Here is a 27,456-nt window from a genome sequence, read left to right on the forward strand (position 1 = left end):
GGGCTGGCTGAGTAGAGGCAGCCAGAGCCTGGCAGGGTCAGCTGGCCCCACCTCACCAGGCCATTCTGCGGCATTGGGACTGCAGATCTGCCAGTGCCGCAGCCCAGGAGCCAGCCTGCACCCACACCAAGGAGCATATCCTTCTTTGGGAGTGAGGGCAGGGGCACATCCCCGTCTCACAGCCCCTCCCCTCGCTCCAAGCATGTCTGTAGAGCACTCTCAACTACACGGAGTCCTTCTAGACATCAGATTGAAAGAACAGTCTTCACCCAGAGCAGCACCCCCTCTAGACCCAGGAGTGCTAGGCTGTTTTTATCAGTGGTGTGGTAGGAACAAGTGCAAGAAACAATCACCCCGTCCACCCCTCCCCAGCACGCCTGCTCTGGGCTTTTCTGACTCACCACGCCTGGCCTCTGTGCAGCGCCGGCCTTCAGCTTGGAGGGCCTTCCCTGCCTGCCCAGTCAGTTCCTCTCCATACTTCTAGGCTGCTCCCCTGGGAAGCCCTCCAGCCCTTCCCCAAGTCAGTGCTCAGGCGCCCCCTTACTACAAGTCACAGGACCAGCCAGTCGCACTGGGCCTTGGTTCTGCAGCCAGGCCCGCCTCCCTGCTGGGCTGTGAGGGGAGGCCGCTGGACACCAGCCTGGGGCACGTCGCTGGGCACAGAGTATTCTGAGTAAGTATCTGCTGAGTAAATAAAGGGAAGGTGCCTGGGCAGGGCCGAGTGGCACTGCAAAGCCCTTGCCTGCTCCTCACCCTGCAGCAGCTTTCTCAGCTTCAGCACTATAGACATTTTGGGCCAGATAACTCTGTGGTGGGGGGCTGTCCTGTGCATTGTAGACATTCAGCAGCATCTTTGGCCTCTACCCACTAGAAGCCAGTAGCAACCCACTCCCATTGTGACAGCCAAGAATGCCCCCAGACATTGCCAAATGTCCCAGAGGGCAAAATCACCCTCAGTTGAGAACCTCTTCAGGGCTCCCATCTCCTCAAACATGGAGGCTTCTGTGTTTGGCTAAAATGAGGTGGGGGTTAGTCTTAACAGACGCTTAAATCAACCAAAGAAGGTAAAGATCTTTAAGAGGAAACCACCCACCCACAGCAAGAGGCAGCCCCCTCCACAAGAGTGAGGAGTAAGGGTGTTTTCTTTCTGTGGCTGAGTCCAGGGGTAGCAGCCAGGGCCCAAGTGTTTGGCCCAGAGCCCATAGGGGGCTGAAGAGAGAGCTGTTGAATCTGGGGGACTCTGTTGCCCGTCTTGTGCACCAATCAGCACAACATGATATCCCGGTGGTGACGTAAGGTCTGGTAGCCAAGTGGCTGGTCTTCAGGCAAACCCGTGGAAGTACCTGATTCTGAGTAGGGAAGAGTCAAGAACTGGCTCAGGAGTCAAGGACAACTCCTGCTCTAACACAAGGTGAAAACAACTTTGACTGGAGGGAGCTGCTCCAGCAACCTGAAGACGATGACATAACAACATTCTCATCAACAACCACAACTAACACGTGGGCACTGTGCTAAACAGCTTATAGGTATTATCACTTAATCCTCCCAGCAGCCCTGTGAGTTTGGCATTATTACATCCCTTTTATAGAGAAGGAAACTGAAGCTCAAAGGCGTGAAATCCAGAAAAGATTTTTCAGAAGATTTCCTGAGCATCTACTGAGAGCTGGCCAAAGTCACCAGCTGGCAAGAGATGTGGGGAACCAAGTGCAATGCTGCCTGACTGCTACAACTGACTTCAGCTGCTGCCCCTGTAAAATGACGGGGATCCTCAAACCTCACTCCTGGGAGCCTCCATGATACTCCAATCAGAGCAGTTCCGCTTTGACCTGTCCACAAACCGTTCTGCTTGAAAAAGCTCCTTCCCATTGCCATTTTGAGTCGGCGCGTCTCTGAAAGACCTGCCCATGCCTGGGCCCAGACTGCATACCCCAGCTCCATGAACACTGCTCACTACACATCTGGTGGGTCAGACTCAGATCAGTGGCCCGCTGGCCATGAGCCCCTGCCAACATCACTACAGCTCTCTCGAGCTGTCTGAGTTCTCTGCTTGGCTCCCAACCACAGAGCCACCTTCCAGGAAATGGTACACTGAAGCAGAGGCCAGCACCTGCGTGTCCCCAAGGCGGCACCCTAGGATGGTGGAGGAGGTAGAAACACCCCAAGGCAGCTACTTGGAGGTTTCTTAAAACACAAGCAGACAGATCACTGCACTTATGCTAATAATTGTATCATCACATAGCATCACCCTCTGTATCGGCAAGTTGTGTTTCTTCAGAGCATCAAACAAGTCACAACACTTTGTTCAGATCCATTTAACTGTAGGGAAGGGAGAAAGACCAGGCACGGGGAGCGAGAGCAATGTGCTTGGGGCCAGGGCATCAGCCACCGCAGTCAGGGCATGGAAGATCTCACTCCCCTTTGCTGCCTCTGGAGTCAGCCCTGCAGAACCACCTGCCATTGCAGTGTTGCTAAATTCCATCGCACGTTGAAAGCACGTGGGGAGACTTCCTGGCTAAGAAGACATTTGTGCTACGTGATTTTTTACATTTTATATTTTATTTTCGTTAACAGACTTGAAAAAAGTGGGGCATAACTAGCAATCAGAAAAGGAGCAGAATGTTAGCCGAGTTAGATTTAAGCTTTTAAAACTTGAAACTGGCAGAGCGCTATGGTTTTATGCAGTTTCTCCCATCTGAGGGGGCAGTTCTAGATACGCCATGTCCCTGAGTGACCGGATAAGACAGAGGGACCAGGGAGAGCACCTGATGCTTGTGGGAAACTATGTCCTATGCTCTGGGGTCTCCCACCGGGGGAAGGATCAAATCCAGTTCAACCCGGAGAGATGCTCACGCTTCTGAATCCCACGTACTACACACCCTAAAATCTACAAATGAGTACACAATGAAGTAATAACACTCCCCTACCAGTCACACATCAGTAAGGACAATGATTCTTTTCCAACCCGGCAGATCTTGACATGAGCAACACCCTCAGAGTCACAAACATCTGACCAACCTGGCAGCTAACTCGGAAGAGCCCTCCCACCACCAGCACTGAGCCCCGCCTGGCTGGAAAAAGGGCCCCTTCTTAGGAGCCCTCCCATTCCAGAAATCCACAAGACACGGTCGCCTCTTTCCCCAAGGTAACAGGTGCCCGGCTGGTCCTTCTTCACATCAGGACTCAGGGACAAAGCAAGAGACCCCACAGAGCAGGTGAAGTGAGGCGAGGGCCAGGGCCAGGGCTGCTCCACTGAGGTACCTGGCAGGGGGCTCTAAGTCATTGGATCCCGACTTATTGGCTGCAACCACTTCCGGCCATCATTCCTGGTCCTTACAACAGCCCCAAGTGCCAGGTGATGGTATTTCCATTTTACAGACAGGAAGCAATGCCACGAGGGAGAGTGTAGGGTTCAAAGGTACACAAGCGGTAAAGGTGACAACAGCAAGCATGAACAACAGCCCTTACTGAGCATTTACTGTGTGCTGGGATGGAGAGCCGGTTCAGAGCCGGGTCTGCTGTAGCCCAGATCCCCACAAATCCCACCCCCGGCCACCGGTTTCTTCCGCCACCTGCCTGGACGCCACGCACCAAAGGAAGCACAGGAGGGTGGAGACGGCTACCTCGGTCATGGCCATCCCCGAGGTGCCATTTGGACCCAGAATGAAAGTGTTTGCTGCTTCTCCTCAGGCCAGAGCACTTTAAAAAAAACAACAACAAAACAACCCACACATTCTTGTGTTTGTATAAAAGATATTTACTTCAATTATCACACCTAGGGTGCTAGTGAATAATAATAATACATGGTGTGAGTTTCATACAGTGATATTGCTTCTCCATATCATATAGGGACTGTTGTACAGTGCTGAGAACAAACATCGTATGGCTAACCAAAGACAGAAGGGACAATGCCGAGGGGCTGACGGGTGCCTCCCCCACCCCCCGCCAGCCAGATCAACTTCGACTCTTAATGTTGAAACAAATAGCAAGAAATAAAAATGTTACCAGAGATGAGTCACAGCAACACAACAGAGGCTTCTCAAAGCTATTTGTACAAAAATGATGCTTTTTTTGTTTTTTTTTTTTTGTATTTTTTCTTTTTTTTTGGTCAACTGGGTCTCTGTGAGGATTAAAAAAAAAAAATCTGTGATTGTGAGTATTAACAAACGAGCTCTAAAAACATCTACGACTTAGTGCGTTACAGAAAATATAAAATACTGCTAAAATGTAAGACACCACAATACACTGGGGGGAACTGAGCTTATTAAAGAGTTCTCAGGAAGAAGTCCACCACTTTGTGTGAGCTTGTCTTGTGCTGTGTTAGTAGTCTGGACAGGAGCGTGACGCTACCTGCTCTCCGGGCAAGTAGTTATTGCACAAATGCAAAGAGCTAGGTCTCTTACTCAGTGGAAAGGGACATGGGGAAAACCACCTTTGTTTCACTTTTATTTTATAACAAGCTATCCTCAAATGCTTTAAGAATTTTGAACAAGTCCTCACATCTCCAAAATGCACAGCATTTTCTGAGGGGCCTCAGAGGGTGGGACGTGAGATGCCCGTTTTCTCAAGAAGAGAGGCAGAAAACGGCAGGATAGAGAAATGCATAGACTAATTAGAGAAAAATGAAGACCCTTCGGGGGATGGGAGCAATTATCTTATTAGAGGGCTTTCTTTCAAAGAGACAGGAACAACAGCTCAGAGACGGGGAAAGCCATGGCATAAAAGGAAACGCTTCTGCCAAGTGAGTCGGATGGTCGGCAGGCCCTTTGGGAGAGGAGGCCGCTTTCCTGCCCACCGTGGGGCGGGCAGGGCTCCTACCTTCACCTGGGGTGAGCTTCCTTCTAAGGGGCCCACGGGGGAGGGCTTGAGGTCCACAGGTCCACCCCACCCCCAAGCAACTGGGTGTCTTGTTGGCTGTGCTTCTAGCCACAGAAAACTTCTCCACATCAAACATTCCTTCGCCCACCACATTAAGGAGCAAGGAGCTCCCCCATGACCTCCTAGATGAGTCTCAAGCCACAGCCGGTACTAAGGAACACTGCTGCTTCACAAGATAGTTTTGACCAACTTTGTATGCAAGGAAAACAACAACAGCATAAACCAACTAAAACACAGCAACCCATGTGAGCCTTGCAAGAAACCACTCTCTCACTTGGAATACTCTTGACCAGGCCGCCACGCCCTTTCTGACAAGGGGTCACCGAAACTTCATGAACCCAGAAGTCTTATCAGAGGCTCTAGGAGGCTTTGGGGAACTGAACTTGGCTTTGCAAAGCTTCATCTGCAGCTCCTCACACGAGTGTCCTTCAACTCGGCACTTCTTCACACTGGTAGATTTTTGTTCATGAACTCTCTCATTTAAACAGTTAGAAATACAAAGACCACTGCTTTTGGTGGCTACTCTGGAAATAGGTGTCTGATTCTGCTGGAGAACCACCCCCTCCCCCCCATCAAATTCCCAGACTCTTCAGTTCTCTTGAGGGGGCAGGAAGCAGAGGACAGTAACTACTGGAGTGATAGCAAAAGCATTGATAACAACAACACAAAACACACTCCTGGATAAGTACTTCAAATGATTAACCTAGTAATAAATAGAAAAGGATAGAAATAATTTTTTTTTCCCCTCAAGGAAACATCCTTTTATAATTATCCTCACGCACGCTGGCAGGTCAGTAGCAGTTAGTCCATCTCAGCGAGAAAAGGTTTAAGTGCTAGAAGGGATGGTGTGGTCTCAGACACTTGCTTGGGAGGGGTCTCAGTTGCTGAGTCACCAACACCCCCGCCCTCCCACCACACCAAGCCAGTGCTTCTGCCAGAGCCCATGGGCCCTATACACCCAGCTCAAGGGTCAGCAGAGGCAGGCTGAGAGACTGGAGGGGGTGGGAGAGGTCTGTTTACCCTTCAGTTCATGAACAAACGGAACTACAATGAACATACTCATTCACAACCTGAATCATCCTGGTCTAAAGCTTACTTTGAGTTCATTTGGTGTGCAATACCTTATCTTTTAAAAATGAAGAAAAGCAATTTCTATTGCACAGAGCTTTTACGCACAGTCATCTATTTAAGTGCTTTTTGTTTAAAGCAAACTACAAGAAAAAAAAAAAAAAAAGGAAAAAGAGAAAGGGGAAGTAAGAACAAAAGCAGCCCCGTGCCACTTCCAGGCGTCTTGCTGAACGGTGTCTTGTTTCACCAACGGAAGTCCCAATGCTTCCGTACATACTGTGCTTCTGATTATTTTCCCTAGGGATGTAGTCGTGACATTGGGATATAAGGCACCTTTCCTTTCTGATCGCAGAAAGCTTGATACATAGCATACAGCATATTTTGTGGTCGAAGTTAAAGCCTAACACTACAGAAATTACAGTAACAGACTATACTTAACATTACTGAGTAAACGAAAATGATCCGTGAAAAGCAACTCACAGGTATTTCTTAAAGTTTACTAACGGGGAAACAGGGAAGTGCACATTTATGCATAGCCTAATGTCTTTCTCTCACTAGCCTTTTTTAGGATTCTTCGCCTACAATGCCCAACTTTTCAAGTTAGCATTTTGGAGGAGACTAGGCGCTTTGGAAATGTCTTGTTAAAGCTAAATGTCACTTCATCCAAAAACGAAAAGTCAAGACGATGCCACTGACAGCAAGGATGTGGTTTCTTTGGCGGGGGAGGTGGTGGTGAGGGCAGCAGGCAGGGCACGGGCAGGGGGCAGTTTCTGTACGTGGGACAGACTGGAGAATCTTATGAGAATTGCCTTTCCTTCCTCCCTTACAAGAAGAGGCACATGGGCTGCTGGGGCTTCCGGGGTGGGGAAGAGCCCAGGAGGGCCGGAGCTGTTTGGGTTCTGCTGGATGCTCCAATGCCCCCTTCTCTTCTGACCTGATTCCTGCCGGGTTTTGCCCTTAGCTTTCAGCACATCTCTGTTTCACAAGTTGGATCTTTTTGGAACTTTAATTGGGAACTTGTTTTCCCTTCTTTTCCTGGTAGTTTCATTATTTCAAAAAGCAGAACAGGAATAAAAATATTGTCAAATCGGACTGTTGTCTTAGCATGCAAGTGTCCTGGCCAGACTGGCATTAAATGCACCTGGAGATGGAACTGCCCAATGTTAGGAAGAGTCCCATGCTCCCACCTTGCTGCTTAGGGCCTTGGGGGCCATGAAGGCTTCCTTAGTGTCATCAGGCCCAAATGAAACTGCAAAAGAACTGGGGGTGAATTTAACGGTGAGCTTTTACACAAGCTCATGATGATGACAAAATCATAAAGGCCCCTCCCCCCCATTCCCCAACTCTCTCCGCCAGGAGACCACTTTGGCCACATCCAACCAGCAGCCTTGGGAGCTGGCTTTCTTCGGCATTGGGTGATAACTGTAACATTGTTTTGAAAGAAAGGCTCTTGTGATTGAAGATTGGGCCTGTGGACTGGAGAAAGTCAGATCCTCTTCCGTCCTTTAGATGTTTCCAAAGGATAACTCACAACGCTACTAACATCACAACCCCTAGTGCCAGCTAGAAACAACAATAACTACAGAGTCACCATCGCCAGACAGGAATCCTGGGGTGGTGTCCTCATGTGGCCAATTTGGGGCAGCTCACGGCAAGGGGAATGGCTGTGATGGATCTTAACAGCTGAGCAGGAATGGGCAAAAAGCAAAGCAGACCAAAGACCCCAGAACTCAGGGAACAGCTGTTGAGCTTCAGAAACAGGTGGAAGCCAAGAGAAAAATCTATGAGCACAGTTGTCTGTCCTCATCGTGTTCACAGAGAAAAAGCCCGCCCACCAGGCCAAGATATACCCACGTTTGCCCCACTTCTAGCCTTTTATCCCCCCTCACCCCACTTGCCTCATAGTTCTGAGGGATAGGAGGTGTGGAGTGTTGTCGAGTAGAGAACACAGGTCAGTGAGGTAGAAGGGAACAAATGAGGAATGTGAAGACAGGGAGGACATCCAGCCTAAAGTAACGCCAATAACAGCCCACCATGCTTCCCACACATTCCTGGAACCTCGCATTGCTCCATTCCCCCCACACAGCTGGCTCCCTGGCCTCAGAGTAGGGGCATGGAATGACTAAGGGCAGCCTTTGTTTTTATAGGCCTGCTGAGAGGCGCCTGTCATATTGCATTTAAGGCAAAGACTGCTGTCTACCAGCTCAAAATCTAGTAAGTCATTATCACCATTTTACTTTGTACTGATCCCAGAAGGACATGCATATATTCTCCTTGGTTCCTCTGCTAATTCAGTGAGATTAGTTTTTCTAAAATCAGAGGAATGAAAAACATTGCATAGAATGTCAGAGTTCATTAAGCACCCCTGTATCAAAGAACGAGAGTTCAGGAGGAACAAAGGAATCCAGTGCAGCCTTTATGGGGAGGCACCTGCCTGCGCTCACCCGGTAACTTGCACTTTTGCTCTGATCTCTCAGGGGTGTGACTGATTCCCTAACTTGGGACAGCTGGCCGCAGCTCAGAGCTTTCCCCCCTTCTTAGAGCACAACCTGCCTCCTTGGTTTGCTCATGAGCTGCCTGACTGACATGGCCCTGGCTGGGAGGCAGACCGGGCAGGCGAGGTGGGTGGACTGTTTCCTTCCTCCTAGAGCTGGTCTGGGCCTGGTGGGATGTGTGGGTGTGTGTGTGTGTGTGTGGAGTCTCTCCTGGCCATGAAAAGAGCACGGACGAAATCTCACCCCAAAGCTCTGTAGCCCTCTGGGCCGGTAACATCAACCAGCAGACCTGAATGTCTACATTTGACAGATTGGTTTTTAAATGAGGGAAAAAACAAAGAAGCCAACAGGAAGGAAACTGGGCAGGGAGGCAGCTGTGCTTTGCAAGTACAAGGAACTATTCCAAGGAGGCCATAAACCGTTATCTCTTGCCTCACTGATTTTCCCAGACATAGCGGCCATGGTTCGATAGTAGTCATATGGGTCAAGATCCTGGCATTTTTTTGAGACTTCTCTCAACCTGTGTTCTGGGCCAATCTGCCCAATCCTGCCCAAGGAAATGACCTAAGCCACCTCAGTGTCATGGGGTTCCTCAGGCAGCTTGGTTATGAGAATCTTTGAGGTGAGCTAACTGGCCGTGGTAATCCTTTCCAAAGAAGAGAGATCTGGTAAACAAATCACAGACAGACATCCTGACTGATTCAGAAGTTTGAGAGAGGAGGTTACCTAGGAGCTACGCAGGGAGAAGACTCCCTTTTCTGAGGTGGAAGTGAGCAGGGATGGGTCTTGGACAGAACCCACACGTCTTCCAATTCAGACACCACCAGAGGACTCAGGCAGGAACTAGGGCCAAGAGGCTAAACGTGAACACTGATTTTATGCTGAGTCTCCACTTAGCCAGCTAAGTAATGGCAAAAACCTTAACTATAGAGTTACAAACACTGCCTCCAATTAACAAAAAGAAGCCATTTAAAATGGTATAATGGAGCTTGTAATTAAGTGTTAGTGTTTTATACGGGACCATTTCCCCCAGGGGAGAGGTACAAATCAGCTTTTTAAGCTGATAGAGAGTAAGGAAGAGGAGGGTCTGCTGCCTGTGGGAGCTACTGTTTGGAACGACAGCCAGTGGAAAGTAAACCACAACAAGAGGATGCTTTTCAAGGCACTTGAATATTGCTTATCATGAAGAGAGATCAACCCTTAGACTCAAACTGAGGGGCCCAATGAGGGGGACACTCCCACTCCACAAGCTTCTGTGTTATTTAGTGGCAGCTCTTAGAAGTATTACAGACAGTGATAACACAAGAGATTATGGGATTGGGATCTCAAAAAAGAAAAAAATAATAATAAATAAATAATCGAGAAAAAATACACAGAACCATAAACAAAAATTTAACCAACTGATTGTATCGAGCACGCAGATGTAAGTCTGGCAAAAAGACAGAATGGAAATCAACAATAACCAATTCTTCTGGCTTAAAAAACAAACAAACAGAACACCAACAAAAATGATTCAATTGCTTGGAAGAGCCCAAGTGGCTCTTCTGGACTGTTACTATTTGGCCACTAGGATGGACAGATCTACACGTCTCAATTTCCTCAGATATAACACCTTTGTATGACAGTCATGCCTTTAAAACTAAAACACTACCCTAATGTTTCCTGTTAACTTCCTTCTTTTCATTCTAATGATATTTAGAGCTTCTTCACACACGATGACACAAATCCCTCAAGGTTTTCGTGGAGAGGACACCACAGTACTGTCAGTGGTTCTGCTACTCACTGTCCTAAGGGCCACTAACGCGAACTTGCTCTTCTTCACACACCTGAATCGAGCCAGATGGTAATCCATTTTCCCTTACGCGCCTCCGTTTTGAATTCTATTTTTCACTGAATCAGATTTCAAGTTCAGAGATAATGCAACCATCCAAAGACAACCAAACGGCCTGCCTCCCAGCCTCCTAGAGCCTTCTGGAAACTTCGTATTCATGAAAAGGCATTGTCTTTAGTGTAGTGACTCTTAATTGTGAAATCTTGAATTAAGTGCTGCAGTTGCAGGTTAAAAAGACTGTAAATGAAATACGTAATTTCTAAAATATCATGCAAGAACTGTGGTTTCACATCTTACAGTCGAAGTCCTACAAGTTAATTAATACAAGCACACTGAGGTGTAATAGCGGGAGCATACCTTGAAAATTGTAACTCCCTCCCACCCCCCCAAATCAAAAAAAGTAATATTAATTAAACTTAAGAGATAATGAATGCACCATTAAAATGTCATCCAAAGATGTTGACCTAAGACAAAGGTTTCAATGATACACAATACGGTCAAAAAGTTTTCAATCAGTAATATACAGTATGACAACTACATCTTGTAAATTATACCCAATACTGCCGGCAGTCTATCCCTCTAAAGAATATTTGCCCCTTTCATCCCTTCCTAACAATCAGATAATAAAATACAGCACCTATAAATAAGCAAAAAAAAAAAATATATATATATACCGAAATCATCTATTGTTAGTTTAAAGATATGGCAATAAAGGAGTCTAAATTAGCAAACTTGTAGAAGCCATAACTGATAAAACAGCTTATTGAAAAAAGGTGGCAGTAATGCACTCTATGTGTGCACAGGTACTTAAGAAAATACACAGACGTATAAAATTGCACACACGCACACACGCACACTCTCATCCGCCTCTATTCTCACGCATCTACACATAGACAACAGGAGGAATCAGAGACAAGTTAGACTTTTGATTTGTACTTAGACTATCCTAAACTGTGCATAAAAGAACTTTCCAAGAGGAAGAATGAATGAAGGGCAAATGGTCTGGAAGTGAAGAGCATCAACGTTTTGGTGTAAGTTTGGGCCATTTCTGTGAGGGTGGGTGCAGAGCCCAGACTGCCACGTTCTCTCTTCTGCAGGGAAGGAAGCTTCCCACGACTTCAACATAGTCATCAGTGCTTGTGGTGGGAAGCAAGGGAAAGAGAGCGCGCGCGCAAGCCCTGCCCAGGCCCAGGGAGCATCTTCCCCTGGTAGTGCTCAGTCCATCAGGCGCCCGGGAGAGTGGTGTGAGGTGTGGTGCCTTCTGTGCCAAGGAAAGACTGCTGTCTACAAGAAGCAGGACCCCACTTTGGCCCCAGGTTCTACATAGGGCCCCAGAACTGCCTGCTGTGACCTTACCGGCCTACTCTTTCCTCCTTTCTTTAAATGCTTGCACATGTGCAGACGCACTAACACAGACATAAGACACCATAAATTAAACAAAATGAACAGGTACATGCTACAGTTCTAACTTGTCTCCTAAACCTCCGAGATATGAGGTCTGATCAGCGTGCTCTGCGGTTAGAGGTTAAAAAGCAGATTATAAAATACCTAGATTCGGATCTTTTCTTTTTGTCCTGATTTGGCCTAGAATGGAGTGTATTAAACAAACCCTGGTCAGCAAAAGCCCAGAGTCAGTTAAAGCTATGGATCAATGTGCACTACATGTCAGGATTCTATTCATGTACAAGAAAACACTACATCAGCTACCACAAAATCAGATATTTTCCTGATGTGACTTTTTCTTCTTGTTAAAAAATATGTGGAGTAAATGTATTTTATTTTAATTCAAAGTTTCAAATGAGAAGATTCTTTTCTTGAAAATATTTAGGAATCCAAACTAGTGTGTTTAGAGTCGGTTTGACTGTGCAATCTCTTAGTGGCAACTGAACAGCTACAAAAACTTTCTTTTTTAATTTTTCTGAAAATCCCCCCCCCCCACTTTTTTTCCTGGTTTAAGAAGATAATAGTGTATTATCGCTCTGAAGCCATTAGATGGCAGATAAAAAGCCCCCTTTTAATATGTGGGTTTGATTTTTTTTTTTTTTTTTAAGCCCACACGAAAGAGGAGGGCGCAAGGCAAAGCTGTAAGAGTTATTCCAGAATCTGTGGAAATCACTTAGGGCAATAAAAAAAACACTTCAGGGTACAAAAAAGCTCGACTACACATTTCCGTTTTCTTCCTTGAAAACACGACATAGATTGGGCTTAATGCTCCTTTGTTTTCTATATGCACCTTGGCCTATGGCGATTTTGCCCTGTGGCCCGCAGGGCGGTAAGTGCGCAACACGGTCCAGGCCCCGGGTCGGCGCGCCCCTCCCGGCTACTGGCCCGACGGCCCGGCTCGGCCGGGCGGCGGCCTCTCAAAACTCCCATTCGATGGGCTCCTCCCGGCTGGCGGCCTTCTCCAGGCGGTGGATTATGCTGTTCAAGTTCGCGGCCTTCTTCTTTCTCAGGGGGTTGTCTCGCGAGTCCCTGGCTCCTGCCGCCTCCGGGAGGCCGAAGAGGCTCTGCAGCGAGCTGGCCCGGCGGGCGCACGGCGGCGGCGCGCTGGTGCTTGGCAAAGCGGAACTCCTCACGGCGCCCTCCCGGGCCTGGCCGGGGCCCTCGGCGGGCGAGGCGGCTGAGGTAGCGGCGTCCTCCCCGGCCGCGGGCGCGGCGGCAGGGTTTGGCACGGGCCCCGGTCCGTCCGCGGGGCCATCTGGCGGCAGCGGTGGCGGCGGAGCCCTTGACTGGCCCTCGTCATCGGCGTCGTCCGGAGCCGGGGTACCCGAAAGCGGTGGCTCCGCCTTCTCTGGCGGCCGCGGCGCCTCTTCGCGCTCCTCCAGGGCCGCGGCCGCCTCGGCTGGCCCTCCCTGAGACTTGGTGGCGGCCGTGGGGCTGCTCGACTCCTCGGCATCCACAGCGCCCGGGCCCTCGGCAGCCTCCACGCCGTCGCAGCTGTCGCCCTCCGAGCTGGGCACTGCCCTGCCGCTTCGGGCCGACGGGGAGTCGCTGGCCCCGGTTTGGCCCTGGCTCCCGGCCTGAATTTCTTCAATGAACAGTTCTCTGCGGATACGGGACCTACGAGACAGAAGCGGTGAGAGCGCCGTGAGGTGGCTGCTGTGAACCCGCAGGCACAGGGCCCTTCCTTCCCGGGCCTTCTGCCAGACCCAGCCCACCATCTCTGCCCTTCTCCCCACCGCACTGCATCGTCACACTCCCACCTAGCGCCCCCAGGCTCCTATTGCCCCCAGAGCACAGCCAAAGCGCCTTAGTGGCCAACTGACTCTCCACAGCCGGGAGGGCACCCTACTCCTGTGTCACTGCCCACCTTCCCTAGCCTACAACAGACCCTGAGCAAAGCTCCCAGGGTTTCCCAAACTCATTCTTGCCTGGTACTTCTGAATATGTTGTCCCTTGACTAGAATGCCATTCTCCTCTTCTCCACTAGGATAAAACTCCAATGTTATTTATTTAATGGCAAATCCCCTCTACTAGATTGTAAAAGCAGAGGACCCATTTACTCTTCACAAGCCCCACGCCTAGTGTTGCGCTTGGTATACAGGAATAAATACTGACTGAATTAATAAATGAAACTGCCAAGTTGACTCATAACCACTGCTTCCTCATCAGGACTTCATGAGAGAGAACAGTTACTAGAAAATGCTCAAAGAGAAAAACTTCAGCTTCCAGCCCTGAGCCACAGAGTTAGGGGCTTCTAGTCCAGGATAGGTAAGGATCTCACCAAATTGTGTATTTTCAAATAGTTGCCTCCTCTGAAAGGAGAAGACCAGAGAAGGGTCACTTTTTGATCAAGCAGGAAGAGACCAAATATGTGCTCCAACAAATTAAGTTTTAATCAAGCCAAGTTCAACCTACAATGGAAAATATGTTCTGGTACTTTGCAGGGACACTACCATCTCTTGAAGGGCTGCTTTCTCTTTTGGAGCCCTTGGTGACCCCATGAAAGGGTGCTCTTTTTAAGTCTGTATTTGCTCCAAAGTTACTCCTCTCATCATGCTCACAGTATAGGCCCAGTTAGAGGTCTCCCTAGTTGTTTCTTCCCTCGAGTTGAAGAAACCTCTGATAACGTGGAAATCATTAGTGGAAAAGCATCTTAGGTCAATTAGCACCAAGCCCAGTGTCTTGCACAGAGAGGGCCTGCAGAAAAGCACTTGGGGCAGGCATGCATGAAAATATTTTCTGCATTACATGTAACTCCATAAAGGTAAACTTTTCTTGAGTATTGAAGCCAGGGAGAATATGGCTGTAGTTCAGTCAACAGGTCAGTACTCTGGTGGAGTTGTTATCTGTTACATAGCTATTTGCTCCCTGCATGTGGAGCTCTGAACCTTGTCCAGGAGGAAGATTTCTGATCTAGAGTTGCAGGGTAAGGTCCTGAGAAACTTCCCAGAAGTTCCTAGAGGTAACAGCGAACTTTCCTCCTTCTCTGGACCTGCCTTGGGAATAGGCTCCTGGGCACTAGGCTGTGAGGGTGAGCCTGCTTTTTACTGGCTCTTCAGCAGGGCTTCACACTGGTTCTTCATGGTTCAGTCATGGCTGAGGATGTAGGAAGTGAAACCCAAACAGATCCGAAGTTTTGTAAAATTTGAGTGAACCAGAACAATAACCAGAAAGGGAAAAATTACAGGTCGAAGCTCTACTAGAAACCTAATCTCACTCTTAGAAAAGAAGGGCAGCCTACGTGTCATATAGCAACCTCATCACTTATTCGTGAGATTTTGAGTCGGAAACAGCAGCCCCGCTCAAAGATGGTGGCTGACTGTACCACTTTGAATGTGTGTCACTCTCTGCTCTCATGCAATAATTCAGTCTCCTGCATCAGGAGGGCTCACTATGTCTCTTCCAAGTCTCCCATTCCAAGGCGTTGACTCATAATTTTTTCCCGTTCCGGATCACTCAAATTGTAAAAATTCGGGTCTGTCCCGGTTTCACTTTGTTGACCATGACTGAACTGGTTTGAAGCCCTGCTTTTAAGTCCCTTGGCAGCTGAGAATGCCAGGTGGAGTCAATGCCCCATCGCTGCTCACTCTGGCTGGGGAGGTAGGAGGCTAGACAGGCAGCCAGGCCACTGCCCTACAAAGTACTGACCTTGGCATCTCAGGGGCAGCCTGACCCAGACAGAATACAGTACAGGCTTTTTGGAGCCAAGTTTGAAATCTGACTTTTCTACTTACGAGCTGTACGACTTGGGCAAGTTATTTTCTGAGCTTCAGTTTTCTTATCTGACAAATGTGGAGAAAATTATCTTCTCGCAGAGATGTTATTTAGAGTTAATAAAATATTAACTGTATAGTACAGGACATAAATTAGACACTAAAAAAAAAAAAAGTATTCTTACTACCCAGCAGCCTTTTGATGGACAGAACACTTGTTATAAGCTCTAAGGCTGAGGGAGAAGGGCCAGGGGTAGGAAGAGGACAAATTCATGCCTGGAGCATAGGATCTGGGCTGCCCTCCGACCTGGGTGGAACCCTGGCTTCCACACTCACCAGCTTGGCCATCAATGTGTATAACTTTTCTCCGTAAAATGCGGCTAAAGCACCGCCCTCACTGCTGACAGAAAGATTTAATGAGATTTAACTCTTAGTGCATTGCCTGGCACATACTAGGTGCTCAACAGATGTGAGACATCATCCTTCTTATCTCAGGTTTGTCTTTGTGTTCACAAGGAAGATTATCTTCCGGTGCAGGAAGCCCAGGTCTCGGAAGCAATTCTGGTTTTTAGACAAGTCATACAAGAATCACAGAATGCCAAGACCTAAGGACTCAGAAGAATTTCTACTGGGTGGAGATATTTTTTGTAACTGGGAAGTACCTCTGCCCAAATACTCAATAATCCACAGCTTTGCATGCTCCTGTCCAGAGTCACAATACTTGCATTAAAATGGACCTAACTTGTGGAAGGCTTGAAAGCACATATTCGAATGTACCTCTGTGTCTGGAAAGTAAAAATGGGACTGTACAACACATGGCAAGGAGAGGATCCGGGGAACTTCTGTCCACATTTCCATTCATTCTCCTTCATTTTCACTTGGTGTGTTGTTGTTGCGGGGGGTGGGGGAAAGGGGCGGGTAGTGACGGGGCTTCATTATTGCTTTTGAAGTTTCCTTCCATGTAGGGGGAGCTCCATTATTGTAACTCCTGGCTTCCCTCTGCCTCTGTTACTACCTGATTGTAAATTTGGGATGAATAAGCTGGTTTGCGCTCAGCTTATCTACTTTCTTTGTCCTAGAGCCAGTGCTACCATGTTGGATAAACGTGCCTGGTTCTAGGGTGCAGGTAGCAGGTCCATTTGGTGCTTACACTAAGTGGTATCTGTTAACTTAGCCTTTCTCAGCAATAAAGGTGTTATCTGGTGCCCATCTAATATTTTAGAAAATTCCCAATTTATTCAGAACCTGGGTGGTTTACTGGGCCCCATTAGAAACTCTGACAGAACCTATTAGAAGAGGCAGGGCCCAGTCAGGGACAGAACTTCTCTGCTAGTCCATGACTGTCTATGATTGAACACTGCCTGCCACTGGTTTCAGGTTCAGGTAAGTAACCATGAGGGCTCCAACTGCACGGGCTACACAGGTGTACCTGCTACCCTGGGATAGCCAGGAGCACCTACCTACCCCAGTTTTACTGAGCCCTAGAAAAAATGATGCTTTGATGAGAACTGGCAATCGAGATGGCTACTTAAAAGGCATTAAGCAGGAATTTCTATCAGGCCACTGGGAATTCTTAGTTTCTAGTAGTAGGGAGTCTTGGTTACAGCTATGACCAACAATTCATTATCCTTCAGTGATTTCCATTATCTGCTCCAAACATTTTTATTCCCTGTCGACCCTGTCCTATTAGGAGAGCACCGGGCCCTTTGTACCTGCAAGTTTTCTGTTTTTCCATCTGTAAAATGAAGATACTATTATATCTCTGATATAGGTGTGAGGATCAAGTGATATAATGTTGGTCAAAACACTTGCTCAGTGTCTGGAGATCTAGTAGACGTTTGTTAAGTCTTTGTTAGCTCATAAACTTTCCCAAAAGAAAGGGTCTTAAACTACTTAATTTATTTACTTACAAAGCTAAGCAAACTAATTTGGAAAACAATACTATAGAAGACCCTGAGAAAGCATAAAAAAATTGCTCAGAGGTAAATGTTTGCTGCTATGGACCATGGATGCCTACACTCTCCCTTATTGAATGATACAACTGAGAGGTGATTTTTTTCTGGTTATGGCAGAAGTGGATTGTCTCTGACTACATGATGCTGATTTAGAAGAGACTTGGCCTACATTTCTGGAGTTAAAAACTCAAAAGGAAAAAACACAGAAAACTAGCCAAGCAACTAAATACCAAGTTCTTAGCCCCAGTGTGCCATGGATGGCCATGCTCTTGAGTACAGATCAGCCTCTTCCCGGGGCTGAATGGGCTCACTCTCAGAGCCACCATTTACTGGGCGATGGCAGGGCCGTACCTGTAATTGTGGAACCAGTTGATGACGGTGCTGGTTTTCAAGTTGAGCTGGGTGGCGAGTTCTTCGATGGTTTTTGGTGACGGGTATGGCTTTTGCTGATACGCTCGTTTCAGAGCTTCTTTCTCCTCAGGGGCCAGCACCACTCGGGGTTTCTTCAGCTGGTGCTGGGGCTGGGGGCTGGCACCCTGGCTGTAGTCAATGCCAACGGAGGGGGATTCACAGGGCTGGCTATCACTGACTGAGCTGTGCCGCCGCTTCATGTAGGCTGGGGAGGAAGAGGAGTCAGACTGAGATGTAAGGCCCAGAGTGAAAGGGCCCACACCCGACCCCCACTAGCATGACCATGTACCATCAGCTCTCCATTCCTGTTGTGTAGATTGTGGCAGCTGGTCGTTCTGCCCTGCTCTTTCCAAGAGCATCTCAAAGCACTTGGACTAGAGCCATTCTGTCACCCAACACACACTCACTGAGGGTCTGCTCTGTTGTAACATGAGGTCCCTGTCTGTCCTGGCACAGCTAACAGTTTAGGGGGGACACAGAGACATGGATAGATAGATGGCCACAGTACAGTGCGATAAGGGAGGTGAACACGGCGTACCATGGGGGACACAGAGGGAGATTACTCAACTCAGCCTGGGAGGAGGTCAGGGGAGGCTTCCCAGAGGAGAGGATGTTTAAACAGAATCTTGAAGGACAAGGAAGGATCAGCCAGAAAAAACAGGGACTGAGGTAGAAGATGGCAGGAGGCTATTGTTGGAACAGTATGTGCAAAGACACAGAGGCGCAAAACAGCCCGTTAAAGTACGTGTATGTACGTACGTGTGCGTGTGTGTGCGCACGCGTGCCCGCAAGGGGGTTGGTGGTGGAGGAGACACTGTAGGAGATAAAGCTAGAGAGATGGGCAGAGCCAGGGAGGGCCAGAAGTTTGCACTTCACCTGGAAGGTAATGGGGAGAATGAAAATATTATAATCAAGCCGATGATAGATACGTGTTTCTGAAAGGCTGCTCTGGCTGCAGTTTGGAGAATGGAGGAGATGGGGAAGGACTGGAAGGAAGGGTTCCGTTAGGAGGTAAAAATGATAAAGATGTGAACTTAGGTAATGATAATGGAAGGAGCCCTGGTGGCTCGCTCAGTGGTTAAGCACTTGGCTGCTAACCAAAAGAAAGGCTGTTCGAACTAACCATCCGCTCCAGGGAAGAAAGATGTGGCAGTCTGCTTCCATAAAGATTACAGCCTTGGAAACCCTATGGGGAAGTTCTGCTCTGTCTATAGGGTCACTATGAGTCGGAATCAACTCAATGGCACACAACGGTAACAGTAATGGGATTGGGGAAAAGCAGATGGATTTTGCGAATGTTAAGGGGTAGAACTGACAGGATGTTGGTGACTGATTAAATCAGAGAGTAAAGGAGAGAGGAGCCAAGGATGGCTCTCTGGAGACTTGGGAGATGAGGTGGGTGGTGGTGTCTTTGGGTTGGGCACCATGGAAGGAGCAGATTAAAGAAGGAAGATGATGGATCAGTCTTGGGCAGCATGTTGATTTGAGGAGTCTCTGGGCCACCCACATCCAGATGTCCACGTGACACTTGGATATATAGGTTTTTAGCTCAGAAGAATGGTCTGGACTAGGGAGAGAAATTTGGGAACCATCAGAATAGAAAGTATAGTTGAAGTCAAAAATGTAGATAAGAAAGAAAGAAGAGCCAAGAATGGGACCCTAGAAAACACCAACATGCAGAAGGAAGAACCCCTGAGGGACAGAGAGAGACAGAAAGAAAACCAGGAGACAATGGCATTACAGAAGAGGAGTGACTCTCAAGGAGAAGGGTGTGGTCAACAGTGTCAAATGCTACAGAAAAGGAAGTTTGGCAAGGACCCAGAACGCCCTTCAGACTTAGTGATTAGGAGATTATTGGTAACCTTGGTAAGCAGACACACTGGAGTCGTGGGAGCAGCAACCAGACTGAAGTAGACTGGACAGTTAATGGGATATGAGGAACTGAAGGCAAGGAGTATAAATTACTATTTTAAGAAGCATAACTAAAAGAAAAGCAAGAGACAGGGTGGCTTCTGATGGGAAATCCAGGGTTGAGGATGGGTTTTTAAAGATGAAAGAGAGCTGAGAATGTTTCTAAGCTGAGGGGAGAGAGATGACAGAAAAAGAGAGCTGGACATACAGGTGAGAGAGAGGATAGTCACTGGAGGTACCTGAGGATGGGTAGAGATGCCCACAAGTTCATAGGTATTGAGGTGGGGAAAGCTGATGGCCTTTGCTCTCTTTATGAAGTAGGAAGGTAGGAGGAAAGGTGACATAATGAGAGTGTGAAAGAGGAGATGGGAAAGGAGTCTTGAGGAGACGGGGGCAGGGGTAGTATGAAACTGGTGGGGGATGCGGAGACGGATGGCTAAGGATGTGGGAGAGAAGCACAGAAGATCCCACTGAGGTTGAAGACTACAAGCCTGAGGTGGCACTAACCCATTTAGTTCTGGGATATTCTCTAGCAGGACCCAGAAGCCAAAGAGAAAACTTGCAGTATCCAAGTGGAGAAAACTTGCAGGAGCACTAATCCAAGGTTAGGGGAAGAGGAATGGAAAGACACCAGAGACATGAGTATACTGGCCAGAGTACTGAAGGGATGGGTTATGGTGTCTAGGATGCCTGGGAAAGGAAATAAGGGCAGCAGAGGGCAAAGTGATGGGGAAAGTATGGGAAAGGACATCAAGGGTCTGGAGGCAATCTGGGGCTAGAGGACGGGAAGGTGGAATGTAAAGAGGAAGATGGTGAGACGGCAGAATGTGGCCAGTGAATGGGGTACGTGGATGTAGGGTTTGAGATACACAGTAGTTCTGGGTGATAATGAGATTTAGGGAAGAGCCACAGGTTAAGGAGGCTAAAGAACTTGAGGCCTGGGTGTTAGACAGGTCAGATGGGTCTCCCACATGGGCAGTAAAACACCCCAGGCATATGGAGGAAGGCTATGCTCCTCCCCCAGAGTCTTGACAGAAAGTAGAGAGTGAGCAGGAGGTTGGTAGATGATGGAGATGAGCAGGGGACTTAAGGCAAAGCCTGCCCAAACAGACTTTAAAGGAAGCAGGGGTGCAACCCAAGAACGGAGGAGAGGTGGCTAGAGCAGATTATGGGGCGGCAGGAGAGACAGCAGGTGGCAAAAAGACTGGGGACGTGCGGATGTAGGGGAGCACGTGTACTGTTAATTTGTCTTCTTACTGTGGAACAGAGGATTAAGAGGAGGCTGAGATTAGGCTCAAAGACTCAACGTGTGGTGACTGTCACTTGGAGATGTGTTACTGAGTGGCCTGCTAAGTAAAAGGGACATAATTTCTGGATTATATGTTCTGCAGATGAAGTTATTTGTGCTTCATCTACTCCTGTCTGTTTCTATGCATCATTAATTGCCAGCTAAGCTTCAGAACGGTTAAAAACCATTCTGACTTCCTTAGCAGATGACTCATCCATATCAATCTTTCCAGTGGGTTAGCGTGGAATACAGCCTGAAAAGTCTTTAAAAATTCTCAGAACTGATAGAAGATGAGAAATAATATTTAATTCAACTGGCATGTCATAGTAAGAGTGGCAGTAATCATCATCAACAGTAGCAACCGCTAACGTTTACTGTTTAATCCTCATAGTCACACTGTGGGGGAGATACCATTATGATCCCTGTTTACAGATGAAGAAATGGAAGCTTAGAGAGGTTAAAGGATTTGCCCGAGGTCACATAGCAGGTGACAGAACTGAGATCTGACCTCAGGCTGTTGGGGCAGTGCTGCCTGCCCCACCATGCCATGTGGTGGCTGTGTCCCTGCCCCGCCATGCTGTAGCATGTGAGCAGGCACCCGAGGCAGTGTCCCCAGGACCCTAGGCACTTCAAAGGCAGCACTGGAATTCAGGTCTCAAGGACATGTCAGAGAGGACTATAGATCGTCAGGGTCCATCTGAGCCCACTGAGACCACCGAGACCGTGTCGGGTGCGCATGAGAGAGGCTGTGTGAACATGTGGTTCAAGGGCCTTTTCATGAAGGAGACAGAAAGGCAGAAGGCAGACTAGCGTAGAGAAAGAAGGTTTATAAGAAAAAAAGAAATAAGGAAAGGAATAAAAGGTTAGAGCTAAAAGGAGAAGAAAAAAGCTTATGGAAGAGAAAGAAGCGTAGTATACGTATGAATCACGTGGTCTGGATTACAAATTATTTTAATATTTTTAAAGGAACAGAAATTATTTTAGTAACTACCATCTATTGAGCACTTACATGTGCTTTTGCTTTACCAGGTATATTTTTTCTAATCCTTACCACCTGATAAAGTCGGCATTATTATCCTCATTTTACAGATATAGACAGTTATTTAACAAACTTGCCATTTTATTATTAGAACTAGGAAACAATTGAGAAGATAAATTACCCCCACAGAAAATGAACATGACCTCGTCAAAGGTCAGAAAGAAGTGAGCTGGACTCTGGTTGCGATTCTCTCCAGTGCCCTCCCTGGGGCGGAAGGATCAACAGTAGCTGACGGTAACCATGGACTCTGAGCAATACTGTACTATGGCCACCCATTGCCCCATGTGGCAGGTCAGGTGCCTGGGTCTCCCGCAGGGGTGAGTGAAGACTCCTCTGCCCTATGTGTGGAGGGAAGACAGTAGGGCCACAGCTGCTCTTAAGGGCCCTTGGGATGTTAGGAAGGGCCTGTGTCCTGGTTAAACAATAACTCTTTTGTAACACAAGATGGCGCCCAGAGCCCATGGAGAAGGAAGAGCAGAGGCCTGGGAGGCCCCTGAAGAGCCATCTGTGGTAGGCTAAGGTCCTTTCCTACTGGCCCAGGATGAGAGACACACCAGGGTGGTAAAACCAGAACTCTCTTCTCTCCTGATCTCTGAACCAACGGGAGGCTGGTCAACAGGTGGCCTCCAAGGGGCTGGCCATGGTGTTCAGAGATACTGGCTCCAAGCGGGGAGGGGGCAGCAAGCAGCCTCACCATGCTCAAGGCGGTTGTGGGGTCCCGCCTTTTGATAGACTGTAGAAAGCTTTAAAATTGTTTGTGAGTACTGACAACTGCTGAAACTCAGTGATAGACAGGCGTATTGGGTTTGTGATATTGCTCTCTACTCTTGTTTATGTTTGAAGTTCCCATAATTAAACAGTTAAAATTGACTTTTTTTCTTGGGTGATGTGGCATCAGGCCTCTGGAGATGGAAGTGCTGCCTGGTTCTGCCCAGGAGGCTATGCCTGTGTCAGAGCCTTGGTCCGCATGCCTGGGGTAGGGCCAGAGCCCACTGGGGCCCTTGGTGGCAGGAAGGCCGTAACTGAGTGGTCACCAGTAGGCCAGCAGTGTCCTCGGATGCCAGACTGGCAGACTCTGAGCACAGGCGGCAGAACATATACTGAAGAGTTCCAGCTGTGAAGCCAGACAGCCCTGAGTCTAGCCCTGAGTCTGAATTCCTGCCCCCTGCTTAAACCAGCTGTAGAAATTAGGTACGTTTTATAACTCTCTGCTTCTCATGTTTATAGGGTAATGACATCTGTACTCTATAGGGCTGTGTGGACTATGTGAAGTCTCAGCACAGTGCCTGGCAAAGACTAAGCGCTCAATAAGTGGAAGTCTTACTATAAAAGGGCCCAGTCCCACAGAGTTCCTGGAGGAGGCAGCTACAGAGACATCTTGCTCCCTCCCAGAGCTCCAGCCCTTTCCCTAGTTGGGTGAGAACAGTTAACGCTCAGCTGGAGTCAACAGCAGAGTCCCCTTGTGAGTTAAGACAATACTGGCTTGGCTCCCCACCCCCCACATGCTCTGGGGATGGGGCCAGGCAGAGCCCCACGGCAGGGTGTGACGTCCACTCTTAGTTGAGATCAACTGATTAAGGAGGGCGATCACAGCTGCTTACAGCCAGACCAGCAGCTGGGTCCAGTATCTACATTTAAGGTATTCAAATTCAGCCACCTCATGAGCACACTGCACTCTTAGTGACCTGAGGACTGTGTGCCCCTCAGGGACGGATTACCCACTAAGCAAGGTATGCACAGGCTTCCTTGTGCTTACTTACTAATCGGTAGTGCACAGTTTCACCTGTTTTTCACCATATCTTTGACCACATGTGAAATTGTGCACTACCGATTAGTAAGTAAGCACAAGGAAGCCCGTGTGTACCTTGCTTACTGGTTAATCCACCCCTGGGGCCCTTCTAAGGGGTGGACTGACTAACGGGGCTGGCACTTGGGGCTGCAAACCGTGAGACAAAGTAGGCCTTACTTTCCACCAGGAAGGTGCAGTCCTCTTTATTATTTTCTATTTTGTAGTCTACAGGGTACAAGAAGGCTGCTCATCAACATCTGCTCTGAATGCTTTTGGAGACAATACAGGCCCTTCTCTCTCTAGGGAGGCTGTGTCCCTACAGGCTACAAAGTAAGAGTGAAAGAGAGCTCTGTTCTGGAAGGGATTTGCTCTGCCATGTTTTAGGCTGGCGGCCTTAATGGAAGCACCTGACCCTTCTGAACCCCAGTTTCCTTATCTACAAGATGGATTTATTAATTATCACTTAAGTAAAATAATATAAGAAAGCTTCTGGTGCATGGTACATGCTCAATAAATGTTTTATCTCCACCGACCCAACAAGATGACAAAAACTACAAACCACCACCCACCAAGTACTATGTCACTCTCCTTGGCGGCCTTATTCTCCTCAGAGGAAGAAAAGGGGTGAACTGACTGCCGGGCAACTGTGAGAAATCATTAGTGTCCCCCAAATGCTCAAACTCCGGCTTCAGGCTGCTGGGTAGACAGAGCCACCAATTTTCCCAGTGCCCGTGAGTAGTCACTGTTGGTGACAGTAAAAAACTCCTCTGCCTGCCTGACAGTGCCCTGGCCCAGTCAGTGTGCCCAGTGAGCTCCACGGGAAGGATTTAAAAGAAACAGCGTGTTTGTAAATAAGAAAGCAATTCACCAGGGCAGAGGGCAGGAGTTACCTTTCTTCTCCATCCGTTTCATGTCCATCAGCTTCTCCACGTTGTTAGGGTCATTCAGCCATAGCTGCATCCGGACAAAGGGCTCCCGTCCCTTCAGGCTGAGCTTGTGCCAGGGCTTCGGGCGAGCAAGAAGGTCGGAGACAGAGCCTTGGGTAAGCCCTAAGATGGTCTCCCCAAATAGGCGCTGGCCTAGAGGAAACAAAACCACCGAGAGAGGTCATCACTGAGATCCGGGCATCTGGTAGGACAAGTACATGACATCAAGGTTCAAATCAGACACAGGCTTGCAGGCCCAGAGTCTGGCCAGCTGGGTCCTCGCTCAGAGCAACGGCTTGGAAGAGGCCAACTTCTAACTGACTCCATCAGTGATTGAGTTGGTACTGCACTCTGCTCATACACAACAAACAACATTTCTCTCCAAAAAGCTTTGAGGCTTTGGACAAACTAGGCCTGGATGACACCTGTGGCACTTATCAGAGGTAGCTAAATCTCCCACCGCGAGACCTCTCTTGTCGACCTCAGACCAGAGGGCCTGCTGCACTGCCTCATTCACAATCAGCAAGGTTACCAGGGCTTGCTGAGAAAACAGGGCACTTGACCCAGGGTCCCAGCAGGAAAGAGGAGGAGAGAGCTCCTCAGTTCGACTTTTTTTGAAAAGCAGGCCATTTCTAAATCCACAGTCTGCTCCTGCGGCCAAAACTGCCTTTGCTGGCTGTGGCTCAAAGGGGATCAAACCCCTTCCTCGCACATTTCTCTGAGCAGTGGTGAGCAGCCTGCTTCTCAGGCTCAACAGAGGGAGGCGTGTCTGGAGAGCACAGCAGCATTACAGTTCCAATGTTTTTCAGAAGCTTAAAAAGAATTTCCACTTCTCTGAGAGCCACTCAGCTGTGGGTTAAGAATGTCACCACTTTTAAAGGTATAAATGAGAACTAGCGAGAAGCTGAACCACCCAGCGAGAGAAGGTAAATGCATGGGATTTGTCAGGTGGAACCTCTCCACCCTCCCCCCTCAGAAGGGTGACTGTGGGTGACTGGCTTATTCCCTCTGCTGCTCACTTCCTTCATCTGTGAAATGGAAACACCTCCGCCTGTGCTCACAGAGTAGTTGTGGAAGGAAGTGACGTAGCACTGCCTTTTAAGAGCGGGCCCCGGTAAAGGCTCACTGTGTGTTAAGGTTCGAGTTTGAGAAAGTAATTATTTTTGCATTAGTCATATTAACTTAAAGATAAATTTACTGATTTTTGACAACCCATTGTTTCTCTGCTTTTCAAACTCTTAGTTTAGCCTATAAATGCCCCAAGTCCTTAGTAGTTTTTTGCTGTTGTTTTAAATGAATTTTACCTTTTTTTTGTGCTTTAGCTGAAAGTTTACAGAGCAAATTAGTTTCTCATTGAAGAATTAATACACAAAATGTTTTGAGACATTGGCTGCCAACCCTGTGATTTGTCAACACTCTCCCCTTCTCGACCTTGGGTTCCCAATTTCCATTCGTCCAGTTTTCCTGTCCCTTCCTGCCTTCTCGTCTTTGCTTTTGGGCTGGTCTGCCCATCTGGTTTCATACATGGTTGAACTATGTGTGTGATTGTTTTATAGGCCTGTCTAATCTTTAGCTGAAGGGTGAACTTCAGGAGTGACTTCAGCACCGAGTTAAAAGGTTGTTCAGTGTCTGCGGGCCATACTCTCGGGGTGTCTCCAGTCTCTGTCAGACCAGTAAGTCTGGTCTTTTTTTGTGAGTTTGAATTTTGTTTACATTTTTCTCCTGCTCTGTCTGGGACCCTCTATTGTGATCCCTGTCAGAGCAGTCGATGGTGGTAGCCGGGCACCACCTAGTTGTTTTGGACTCGGTCTGGTGGAGGCTGTGGTAGTTGTAGTACAGAATTTTACCCAATTCTGATCTGACAAACTAATCTCCTTCCATTTCAAGGAGCTTGCTATGTTCAGGAAAGCAAAATATATGAACAGCTAATTATTTGTTGGCCCACCCGGCTGTACTGGACAGTTATTTGTATGACTTGTAGAGGTGTCATAGCAGTGGTTCTTAATCCTTTTTGAGTCACAGACCTCTTTGAGAACCTGAAGAAAGCTACAGGCCCTTACCTGATAAGATGCACACGTACACAACATTTTGCCTACCATTTCAGGGGGTTACCGACAAACACCACAAGATCCCAGGTCAAGAGTTAAGAGGATGCTTGGGTTCTGACCAAGGAGTTATCTTTGCTGCCAATTCAGCTCTAATCCGGCCCCTCTGTGTTCACTACTCCACTAAGACCTCAGGAGGGGAGGGAGCCACTTTCCCTGAAGAGCTAAGACCGGTTAGGGCAACCACAAAGACTGCTTCTGATCTCTGAACCCAGGCTGACACCGCTACCAAGCTTTTCTGGAAGTTCTTGCTCAAAGATGAGGACATCATCTGTCTGGGATGAAAAATTTCACCCTAAGATCACTGATTCATGCTTCCCAGCATTTGAAAATGAAGTTCCTTAGGCCACTGTGGTGCTCCTTTTGCAGCACCTAACAGCAGCTGCACCACTCAGCCGAAAACTGCAGCAATGGCGGAGAAATGATGGAAATACCAGGGATGAGATTTCAATATTCATGGCTTTGCAACCACCATCTTACAACTCATTAATGTTTTAAAATGAGAGCTTTCTTCTGATGGCTTTCAACTTTTACATGAAATGACGTTTCTTCTAGGGGAGTGGACAGCAATAATATATCGGGCCTGCTTCCTTGGACTTGTGACAAA

General features: G+C 48.0%; 1 protein-coding gene across 3 annotated transcripts in view; it reads right to left on the minus strand.

Moving 5' to 3' along the window:
• The window catches only part of CUX1 (cut like homeobox 1), a 449,005-nt gene that overhangs the window by 18,487 nt on the left and 403,062 nt on the right, over positions 1-27,456 (minus strand). Inside the window, exons 22-24 of one of the 3 annotated variants that reach the window (XM_023740266.1) lie at positions 24,709-24,897; positions 17,732-17,996; positions 12,226-13,329 (exon numbers count right to left, since the gene is read on the minus strand). The exons of the other annotated variants lie outside the window; for them this stretch is intronic. Coding sequence (XP_023596034.1) covers positions 12,630-13,329; positions 17,732-17,996; positions 24,709-24,897 — 1,154 coding nt within the window. The 3' untranslated portion in view covers positions 12,226-12,629. Of the gene's footprint in view, positions 1-12,225; positions 13,330-17,731; positions 17,997-24,708; positions 24,898-27,456 lie in introns of those variants that run through there. 3 annotated transcript variants of the gene reach the window in all.

Source organism: Trichechus manatus, unplaced genomic scaffold (genome assembly GCF_000243295.1).
Source record: "Trichechus manatus latirostris isolate Lorelei unplaced genomic scaffold, TriManLat1.0 scaffold00151, whole genome shotgun sequence".
In the NCBI taxonomy this organism is placed as follows: Eukaryota; Metazoa; Chordata; class Mammalia; order Sirenia; family Trichechidae; genus Trichechus; species Trichechus manatus.